At 34.0% G+C, this 11,365-nt stretch overlaps 2 protein-coding genes across 4 annotated transcripts; both read left to right on the forward strand.

Annotated features, from left to right (window-relative positions):
* Positions 1-1,470: 1,470 nt before the first annotated feature.
* Positions 1,471-5,645, forward strand: LOC124914416. Its single transcript, XM_047454957.1, has 8 exons — positions 1,471-1,542; positions 2,288-3,879; positions 3,985-4,066; positions 4,214-4,280; positions 4,493-4,678; positions 4,770-4,830; positions 4,964-5,170; positions 5,404-5,645. Exons 2-8 carry the CDS (start codon positions 2,361-2,363, stop codon positions 5,439-5,441), a joined length of 2,160 nt encoding a protein of 719 aa, XP_047310913.1. The 5' UTR covers positions 1,471-1,542; positions 2,288-2,360; the 3' UTR covers positions 5,442-5,645.
* Positions 5,646-7,023: 1,378 nt separating this feature from the next.
* On the forward strand, positions 7,024-11,053 carry LOC124914917 (nuclear intron maturase 4, mitochondrial). Of its 3 annotated transcripts, none has more exons than XM_047455548.1 (3): positions 7,024-7,237; positions 8,061-8,164; positions 8,365-11,053. In XM_047455548.1, the coding sequence occupies exons 2-3, from the start codon at positions 8,106-8,108 to the stop codon at positions 10,622-10,624; spliced, it is 2,319 nt and encodes a 772-aa protein (XP_047311504.1). In that variant the 5' UTR covers positions 7,024-7,237; positions 8,061-8,105; the 3' UTR covers positions 10,625-11,053. The 3 variants fall into 3 exon arrangements, with proteins under 3 accessions (XP_047311504.1, XP_047311503.1, XP_047311505.1); XM_047455547.1 differs by having other exon boundaries at positions 7,024-7,196; XM_047455549.1 differs by lacking the exon at positions 7,024-7,237 and having other exon boundaries at positions 7,606-8,164.
* The last annotated feature ends 312 nt before the right edge of the window (positions 11,054-11,365 follow it).

The following is an 11,365-nucleotide window of genomic DNA, read 5'->3' on the forward strand; positions in this document are numbered from 1 at the left end:
TGTATTGCCTCATGAGAGTCTTATAGAATATTGTGGGATATTAATAAAATGTGCTCTATATAATGTTACAATTAAATGATCTATGTAGAGAGGTGGTTACACTTTAATAAAAACCCACTTGTCTTATTTTCTAAAAATAATAAAAACAATTTGAGACAGCATGTAGGCAATTAGACACATGGTGGGGAAGATGGATTTTATGGTAATAACAAAAAGAAATAGGGACATTATTATATATTGAAAGGAGTAATGGACGATGGTGGTAGGCTGCTCAAAAATGTTGAATTTTACTTGGAGAGATATTTTAAAAGACAATAATTTGTCCATTTCTCTTTGTCCTATGTTTTATTTATTTATTAATTATTATTATTATTTGTTAGAAAATGACCTCCAAACTACTATTATTTTCTTTTGCTAGATACTATTTCTTACTTGATGACTATAATTTAAAAATAAATAAAAATAATCTGGGTTAATAAAATGTTTGAATATTTGACCCACTAATCAAAATATATGGTTGAAGAGTCCCCACGCTTATAAGTTATAACAATTATATATATATATGTGTGATTTAGTTAAACCCCATTGAGGCTAATCTGAGTTTGGATTATACTATGATGACAATAATATTAATTGTCTTTGATGTGGATATATCATCCATTAATTCTAAACTATAATACTTTTAAGTTAAAATGGGATAATCTAGTTTATAAAATAAAAATGAAAAAATAAATTCAATAGGCAAAGATGGTTGTTTCAATTAAATTATATGAAAACACTCTACAAAGAAATAAGAAAATCTTTAGTTGAAAAAATAATATGAAAATTTTTGGATTACTAATTTAAATGTCGAAAAGAATCAAAATGATTAGATTATCATTAAGAATCCCGAAACCAAAAATCAAATAAATTACCCGAACTATTCGGTTCGGTACGGTTCCTTCGAATACCCAAACCTTCTGTTCATTTTGCCATGACAACTCATATTAAATAGAATTATGCCAACTTTTTAAAATTAATTATATATATATATTTATATTTGGTGAAAAATGTTTGACAATGGTTATACGAACGTCACCCTTTATAATTACATGTATGAAATCGAGTTAGGACTAAATTATTAAAAATTATTATATTACCATTTGCCTTAAAATATAATTGACCATTAAACATTTTTTTTTAATTAATTGCCGCTGACTTGGTCAATGGAGAAAATGGTCGGTCAACGAAAGAATTGGTCAAATATATTGGGCCTTGTTTGATCTAGACTATTTAGATAAATTCTTACTTTATTTGAAAAATCAAATTTTTTAATTAATTATTTGAATTATGAGATTGAAAATGACGATAATTATTAATTTTAAATAATCCACAGACATTTAATTTTAAAGAAGTTTTTATTAGGGCAAATCTGGTATTTTATCCTTTTTATTTTATTTTATTTTATTTTATTTTATCTATATTTGTTCTCGGTCGGAAGGGGTTGTTGATATGGCGGCCGTAGCTCTGCCTCCGTTGTTCTCTAAGGAATTCATTGTTCTTGTAATTCCCAATACTTCCTCTGTTTATGCTTGATTTTCGTTCATTCATTTCATTTGATTTATCTATCTTCGTTTTATGTGCGGATTAGACTGTTTTGTTTGATTACAAGTTATGGGTCTGACTTCTCTTTCTGTAGTTTTGTGCCTTCTGTCTGAGTAACTGACCTTCATTGCATATCACTGCTACCCATCTCCATTTTCTTCCATATTTACTCCGATTCTGATGCGGATGAGATTTATCTATCTCCAATTGCTTTTGAAAATGTGTTGTCTATTATTAAATTAGATGCATTTTCAAATCAGATTGTTTTTTACTTGTTTTGGGTTTGCCGGATTTACCTAGCATTAGATGCATTAGCATTTGCCTGATTCATTTATTAAGCTCTCTTATATTGTAGATGACATAGCTAGAACACGACAACCATGGTAAAAAGGACTTCAATAATATCTGTTTCCTTGAGCACTCAATGTGAAAGGGCGAATTAGCTCCATCCTGATAAACCCATGAGTCATCCTTGACAATGCCCTTATGTCTAACATTTCGTATTATCTCAGTTTATATGTCTATGAATCTGTTCTTACTCTCTTGTGTGGTGTGGATATGGAGCTTCAAAAACTGCTTGCTTTCTACTAAAGTTATATTCTTTCCTTTGGCATCATATCTCTTGAAACGTATGTGCATTAATTATATCAGCAAATTTATGGTGATGTAAATAGCTTACTAGAACAATCAATTTCTTTTTCAGATAAAAGAAAGACAAAAGTAGCTAAGAAAAACCTCAGTAAATTTTCGGACTCTAATGAAGTGAAACTCTTAGGATGGATACTAATGATCAGGAAACTCTTCTCCAAGCAGGTTCAACCATCTCTGAACTCGGAATAAATGAAATGGATTCAATATCGAATTTGGTCCAGGATATTGATGAACGAGAAGAGAGATTTAGAAAATTGGAAAATAGGATATCTGATTACAATGAAAATCAGTCAAGAACTTGTTTCAGAGAGACAAGATCATATACTAGATTGTTTAGTCAATTCCATAGTGAGGGGCGGTATAGTGGGTGGCTAATGATGTCCAACCATAGTGATGTGTCGAATGAAAGGTGGTCACGAGGAAACAACAGGTGGGGGAGTTCTAATTGGCCGTCAAGATATAGAGATGGTTATGTGCCAAATACAGACTGGTTAAGTCAAAACTCCAGACGTGGAACATACATGAGTGATAGGGCTTTTGATTCCAAACCGACAGATAGATATGAGTATGACAGACAGTATAGAGTAGAAAATACATCTTGGTCAAATGAAGGCTATAGAAATGGAAGATATTGGAGTAATGCTACTTGGTCAAATGGTTGGCATAGACATCAAATATACGGAAGTCATAAAACTGAAGATCCAACCTGGCATGAAAGTTATGGAAACCATAGAGTTGAAGATATGAGCTGGCATAATGAAAGAAATAGGCAGGGAAGATATGGCAGCCTTAGAGTTCACAGGCCGGGTTGGGCCAATGCACATTACAGACAAGGAAAAACTTTTAGTGATAGAGGTGAAAATATGAGCTTGTGTATGGAATCTTACAGAGTGGGCAGACATTGGAACCGCCCATATTCTACTAGAAGAAGAGCCAGTAGTTATATTGAAAGATTTATTGCAATGCTCTTATTGAAAGATAGAGAAAATGTCAAATTTTCAGTTTTATTGCCTTTGGCTGAAACATCAAACTTAGCAGTTAATTTGCATGAGTACAGAAATATTGTCTTGTTACCTGCTAGCAAATCTCAGTTTTCTTCTAGACAGCCTGTTTCTGGAGAAGCAGCCGCCGAGGGTATGCATATCGTAAAGCCCATTTCCAATGGAAGTGTTCATTCTGATTTGACAACAAATGATGACACTTTCAGCAAGAAGATTGGTAGTGGTAGTTGTAACATTGACGGTAAAAGTGAACTAGAGACTGAAAGGTCTTCTGAACTGGGAAACAGTGATTGTAAGACAATCTCTAGTTTCTTGAAGGAGGAGATGTCTGTTATGGGTGAAAGGTTTGAAAATGAGCAAGGGCAGGCACTGGAGAAGCGTGTCTCCCAAAGTGTGGAAGATAATAATTTGTCATTACTTGGAATCTTGAGCAAAGAAAATCCTTGTGCAACCTTAGAGGCAGATACATATTCTTGCATGGCTGATAAACCCTTGGATGTTTTGCATCCTTTTCCAGAAAGACCACTAGCCATTAATTCAAGGAGAAAACTGTTGATCCTAGACATAAATGGTCTTCTGGCTGACATAATTTCTCCTCCGCCCAAGGAGTGTAAACCAGATACTTGCATATTAAGAAGGGCAAGTGAGGTTTTACTTGGATTATTTATTTCATCTTAGCCAGACACTTATTGCTTTATGAACTATTGAATTTGTACACTTATTGCTTCTTTTTCTTTACTTTTTCCAGTTTTCAAGAGACCATTCTGCTATGATTTTCTGAAGTTCTGCTTTGAGAGATTTCACGTGGGCATTTGGTCTTCAAGAGCTAAGTACGCTCTTTCTGTGCTAAATAACTCTTATTTATTTTTAAATATCTTTTGGAGATGCAATGTTTTACTTATGCTTCGTTTCCGGCATTGCCATAGCTTGGTATGTTCTTTAGCAGTTACTAAATGTACAATTGACACATTGACCAGGAAAATCATAGATAGAGTGGTTGACTATTTATTGGGCAGTCTGAAAAGTAAACTGGTACTTTGTTGGGTAAGCAATCTGAATGACTTGTTTTTTCCGCAATCTGTAATATGCAATATGAATTTAAAGTATCGCCCTTTAGCATGCTCAAGAAGTTTATTTCCAAATGTCAGTGCAATGACCAAGTAGGGTTCATTCATTACTTACTAGTTAGGTATCGTAGGCATATTAATTATTGTTTAAATTTCATTGAGCAACCATGTTGTATATGGACTTTTCAGGATCTTTCCCATTGCACCTCAACAAAATTCAGGACACTTGAAAACAGGCATAAGTGCGTGGTTTTTAAGGAACTGAAGAAAATATGGGAATATGATGACCCTAGTCTACCCTGGAAGGAAGGCGAGTACAATGCATCAAACACTTTATTGCTTGATGATTCTCCTTACAAGGCTTTGCTTAATCCAGTAAGCATCCATCAAACCTTTTTTTTTTATGTTTTTGATGATTTCATGTCTCTAATATTTTTTTTGGGTGTGTACTGTGTACTATGTATAGATGCATTCTGCAATCTTCCCCAAATCTTACAGTTTCAAGGATATTGATGATAATTCATTAGGTGAGACACATTTCATTTACATAGAGGACTCTTTAGCATTTTGGGGATTGCCAGATATTATTGAAATTGGAAGAGATTATTACCATGGGTATTGCCAATAGTTTTCATTGCTGTTGCTGTTTGAATAATGTAGGTCCTGAAGGTGATCTTCGAGTTTATTTGGAAAACCTAGCAGCAGCGGATGATATTCAGAAGTACATTGAACAGCAACCAATGGGGCAAAAGGCAATTGAGGAGACAGACTGTAATTGGTCCTTCTATAGTAAGGTTGTCTCAAGTGTAGCAGCATCCACAAAAAATGAAAGTGAATCTTCTTGCATGCCTTTGAACACAACTGAAGGTATTCTAGACTTAAATGCTTGAGGATGTTGTCATTTCCCTGTTTCCTTAGTTATTTATTGACTATATCTGTAGGATATTATGAGGTGTACTACACCTAAAAGAAATAGTTTGATTAGATGAGTAGACTTTGAATATTGATAATGATTAAGCAAAAAGATATTTAGCTAGTTAAGTAGCCTAAAATATGTGTGGTGGTAGCTGAATATAACTTTGTTTGCTACTGTATACAAGTCATGCCGCCTGATGGGGGGTCCATGACAATCTATTAATGGCGTGCTTGGTTCAACTGTGGCTTGGGTCCCCTTGGGTCAGTGTCGCAATCACTCTTAATTTTTGGTAATTGACCATAATCTAGGGTAAGTTTGATTTCAGATTATTATCTTAAAGAAGATTGTTGGTAGTTTGTTTAGTTTGTTAATTAATCTGTCATATATATTGGAAGTTTGTATGTTTCTACGGCCATTACTATCACTTCAACTTAAGATATTTTATATGGGTTAATCGAACCTATTACATTTATTCTCTTGGGAAGCACTTAAAATCATCACAAATTATTATTTTTAAAATAATTGTTATTTGAAAATTTCGAATTCGACCCAACTTAGGTTATAGAGAATAGGAAGATTGTGACTTGAGCCCATTAAAATATTTGGATTCCCCTCCTATGGGGGATTGTTCATTTTTTCTTAGGTTTGTTTGCACTTTTTGATTATAAATCTAACATTTATGTTCACTATAGTTTGATTAAAAAAATCTATTAGTGAAAAAATATAGTAATTCCCATTCTGACACTCAAAGTTTGAGGGTGTTCATCAAAATTTTATAAAAATTTTAGTAAATACAAAAGTAGTAGTAGACCAATGAAAATACTAGTATTAAACAAAAAGTGTACAAGTTTTGCCCTATAATCAAATATTGGATTGCTTATTAATAATATAAATTTTAAGGTACTATTTTTATTTTGAACAAAAAAGGAGAGTACTAATTTATAAAATAAAACCATATTTTCAAACAATGATTTGTTCAATTCTTATTTTGCAGTTGCCATATCCAAACGAACCCCTATTCGGACTAATAACCCAGTAACTAAACAGACCTCGAATTTATTTAAAAAGTACCCAAACATTATTTATTTAAAATAGTATATTTTATTTATATAAATTGTTATTAAATAGATAGTAAAACATTTTTTAAATAAAATAAAATTAATTTGTATAAAATCAAATAAAAATAGTTGTTCAATGCAAAAAAAAATTAATAAGTCAATATCTTTATTATATATCAAAATTATCTTAATAACATTCAACTTAAATATTATTTTATTGATTATAAGAAATCTTTTTTGTGTTAGAATAAATAAATTTTAAATTATAATATTAATAATATATCGTGTATATATATATACATAAAATAAAATTTTAACCTTTTTTTTTATTTTGTATACCTAAAGGGTTTTCTTCACTAAACTGGTCACAATAAATATATATATATATATATATATATATATATATATATTTTAAGTCTTATTTAATAAAAAAAATATATATTTTAAATTTTAATTGAATGGAATAGGTTACAGTTAATTTTTTACCACTGATAGACTGAAAGATGGAGAAGAAGATGTAACCATGAATAAGATAAAAGAACGCCGAGTTAACTCGTAACTAACGATTTTATAATGATTTAATCTTATCCGAGTTTTATTAGCGTGCGACTTGATCTGTTGAGTTGACTCTCAAACGAGTTCACGAGTTGACTGATAAACGAGTTCACGAGTTGACTCATGATTTTGACACCTTAATCAAACCAAGCTTGGGGGGTTTATTTGAAAAGTAGGAAAGCTGAAGGAAAAAAGTGGATGAGAAAGAAAGGAGAACAGAGAGAACAGGGGTTTGGCCGCGGCCTGTTCGTGCGAAGGGGGGGAGTGCCGCATTTGCTGAGTGCTTCTTCAAATCCGGACTACAAAGATTGAGCGTGGGTCTGAAAATTGAATCCTTCCAGTCTGCTTTCGACCTTCAACTTCGGTTTGATTCTTCTCCATCGTATTCTAATACAACAATCCAAGGTCTATTTTCTTATTTATGGCTAGAATAGGACGAGCTTAAAAGATGTAAGGCTTAGTTTGTTCAAAGTTCTATACTTTTTGTTTAGATTGTAATAGGGTTCAATGCAATATGATGAAGTTTTTATATATACAATGATGATTGTATGATGCTAAGTTCTACCGATTTGTTTGAGTTAAAACTAGATGGAATCAAATGATTTGAACTTAGGATATAAACCAGTTTCTGTTTTTGATGAACAAATGACTTGGGATTTGGTTTAAATATGTTTTTACACCACTTAGGACTGATGTATTTGAGTGGCTTTGAAGAGACTTGATGATATAGATGCATTTAGAGTTGAAATAGTTGAAGGTGTCTTGTTTGAGATTTGAAAGCTGAAAAAAAAAATGAATTGGGGATTTTATTATAAATCATGATTCTAGGAGTGTGTGAAGTTGATCGCATTATCTAGATGAAGGCTCAATTTTTAGTAAATACAATGTGTTACAGATTCTTCTAAATCTGGAATTTTATAATTGGTCCACTTGAGAAGAACTTTCTAATGAACGAGAACTGGAATCTGAGATTCTAATGAATGTTTTGTTATGTTAGTTCAGAAACTGCGTCATCAAGATTCTTAGAAAGTAGTTTGTGCCTTGATTTGCATTTCAAATTGTAAATCCTTTTGAACTTAGGTTAAGGTCTCAAATTCGAGTCCTACTGAACATATTCCTAGCTTTAGTTCCTTGATTCTATGATATTCTAAATCCTTATTAATAAAATCAAATGTTTTCCTATGATTGACATAAGATAGACTGTGGTTTCTTTGGTTTTATTCTTCAGATATGTGAGTAATTGGAATGAAATACAATTTGGTTTTCTGGGAAAATGATGCTTGCAAAGTTTTCTAGGGGTGGCAATCAATACCTCATTGAATACTGGAACAGGTAAACAAACTTCTTAATTTACTGAAAGAGTATGTTAATGCAAGGCTCTCAACCCAGTCAAGGTAGTTCAAGTGAACAATTAGTCTGAGGTCTCAGGTTCGATTCTCACTTTAGCACCTTGATTGAAGTGAGGGTCACAACCGTGTGATGTTGTGCCAAGGAAAAAAAGAAACCTAGTTTAACATCATTCTTTGTAACAGAGCTGTCTACAGGAAGGTTGGTGTATCTTTTTATTCCGGGGGAATAGATTTAGCATCGGAGTTAGCGTGTGTAGTTGACGAATCATCTTCCAACTCGAAACAAAAAAGACCAAGAGCAACAACCCGATTGGAGCACAAGAAATTTCTTGAACTCAGTGTAAAGAAGAAGGTGAAAGAGCAATATCAAAACGGGAAGTTTCAAAATCTCTTGCAAAGAGTGATCGCCAATCCAAAAACTCTCGAAGATGCTTATAACTGCATCAAAACGAATGGAAACGTTGAATCATCACCGGAGGGAGATAAAATGCCTTATGATTCCCTTGCAAATGAGCTCTTTTCAGGTACGTTTGATGTCAAGGCTAACGTTTACTCAATTTCATCAAGGGGTAATAAAAAAGATAAAGAACTGCTTGTCCTCCCTAATCTCAAACTTAAAGTTGTGAAAGAAGCCATTCGCATAGCCTTGGAAACAGTTTACAAGCCCCATTTCTCCAAGATCTCGTATGGATGCAGAAGTGGAAGAGGGCATTCCAATGCTATAAAATACATCTGCAGCAAAGAAATTTCTAGTCCAGACTGGTGGTTTACATTGCTTGTCAACAAAAAACTTGATGCTTCTATCCTTTCTAAGCTCATTTCTTCCATGGAAGATAAGATAGAAGATCCCAAATTATATTCTCTTCTACGGGACATGTTTGATGCCCAAGTGCTGAATCTCGAGTTCGGTTCTTATCCAAAAGGACACGGTCTTCCTCAAGAGGGAATCTTATCCCCAATCTTGATGAACATATACCTCGATATGTTCGACAAGGAATTCTACAAGTTGTCAATGAAATACGAAGCTCTTGACGAGAATATCGAATCAGAGAGCTATCACTCCAAGCTAAGGAGTTGGTTCCGAGGACAGATTAAAGAAAAGAGTGTCTTAAATGAAACTTGTGGCGTAAGAGTAAGAGTAAGAGTACATTGTTGTCGTTTCATGGACGAAATATTCTTTGCTGCTTCTGGGCCGAGACATGTTGCTCTTGCTTTCAAATCCGAAGTACAAAACTACTTGCAGAGTGTTCTGTTTCTGGATGTGGATCAGAACGAGATATCGACTTGCAATAAGGAGAGCCTTCGTTTTCTAGGAATCCTAATCGAAAGGAGAGTGAAGGAAACAGCTGCTGTGAGGGCTGTTCACAAGTTGAAAGAAAAGGTTAAGTTGTTCGCCGAGCAGAAACAGGAGTATTGGGAAGTGGGGACCGCTAGGATCGGGAAGAAATGGCTGGCTCACGGGCTAAAGAAGGTTAAAGAATCGGAGATCAAGCATTTGGAAGATAGAGATTCGGTTTTGAGTCGGATCTCATGTAGTTATCGGAAAACCGGGATGGAAACTGATCATTGGTATAAAGCCTTGGTGAAGACATGGATGATGAAAGAGTTGGTCAATGTTAGATTGGCTTCGAATGAAGAATTCGTCCTGTCTAAGTTCGTCGTAGAACCGTCACTTCCTAAAGAATTACGAGATTCCTTTCATGAATTTCAGAATCGCGTTGACGAGTATTTTTCATCCGAAACAGCTTCGACTGCTTCTCTATTGCCAAATTCATGCGAAGCCGTCAGCTCGAAGACAGAGGCGGTTGCTCCTGTTAATGTTATAAGAAAACGTCTTCAACGGTATGGTTTGATAAACGCAAAAGGATTCCCATGTGCATCCAGATTCCTTATATTACAAGATAATACTCAAATAATTGACTGGTTTTCAGGAGTAATTATCAGGTGGCTAAGGTGGTATAGGGACTGCAGTAATTTCAACGATGTAAAGGTTATTATTTGTGATCAGGTTAGGAAATCTTGCATTAGAACACTGGCGGCTAAGCATAGGATCGATGAACATGAAATAGAGAAACTTTTTGATTCGGAATTGAGTAGAATTCCTTTGTCGGAAGAAGAGATGGAAAACGATATAGGAGAGGAGAATAACGAGGAGTTAATGTATGGGTTATCAAATAGCGGGTTGTGTTTGTTATCATTGGCGAGAATGGTTAATCCGACGAGGCCATGCAACTGCTTCGTGTTTGGATGCTCGGAAGCAGCACCGAGCGTTTACTTACTGCATGTGATGGAGAGGCAGAAGTTTCCGGGTTGGAAGACTGGTTTTTCGAGCTGTATTCATCCAAGCTTAAATAAAAGAAAATTTGGGCTGTGTAGGAAACACTTGAAAGATCTTTACTTTGGTCATATTTCACTTCAATCTATCAATTTTGGTTCTTGGTGATCAATTTTTTCTTGAATGCCACCAACAAATGGCGAAAACTTATTGTTGGGTTGGATATATGAAAGCCGATGTTATAAGATTTTGACAAGGCGGCCGAGATAATTGTCTTCGGTTTTTGGTTTGGTTCAAGGCGATTGCAGACATTGCCGAGGTATAGTGGTTGGATTTACTTCAAAAATAGGTGTATCACAGACTGGGGATTGAGATCTTAACTGGTTTTTTAGGGATAAAACAATTTTTGTAGACTCATATCTCCCGCAAAGATTGAAGTTCAAGGTGGTTGAGGGCCATTGGGCATTAGTTCAATTTTGAAACATCTTAAATTGAATTTGAGAGCTATGACTTTAGGATTGTGTTAGTTCTTAAATTCCAAAAAAAAATGGTTGTTTTATGTTAGATTTATTGGTTGTAATTTTGTATTATAACTTGTAGAAGTTATGAATTGTATGAAATATGAATAGAAGATGGATTTAATTCATTGTGGAATAAGGAAATATAGATTGATTTGATATGAAAATTTTATTAAAGTCCATTATTTTCTACTCATGATGATAATTTATAAAAGATAAGTTTAAACCAGGCCTAAGAAGACATTGCACATGGTGATTTGATGGGCGTGGAAATCAGTGAAGAAGAGAAATGACATCATGTGTCAATAAATGACTGGAGATCGATTGTAGATAAGTTTCAGGTTATTCACGTCATTTCACATTATATAAATTTCTGAATCAATTGACAAAC

Source organism: Impatiens glandulifera, chromosome 9, assembly GCF_907164915.1.
Source record: "Impatiens glandulifera chromosome 9, dImpGla2.1, whole genome shotgun sequence".
Classification (NCBI taxonomy): Eukaryota; Viridiplantae; Streptophyta; class Magnoliopsida; order Ericales; family Balsaminaceae; genus Impatiens; species Impatiens glandulifera.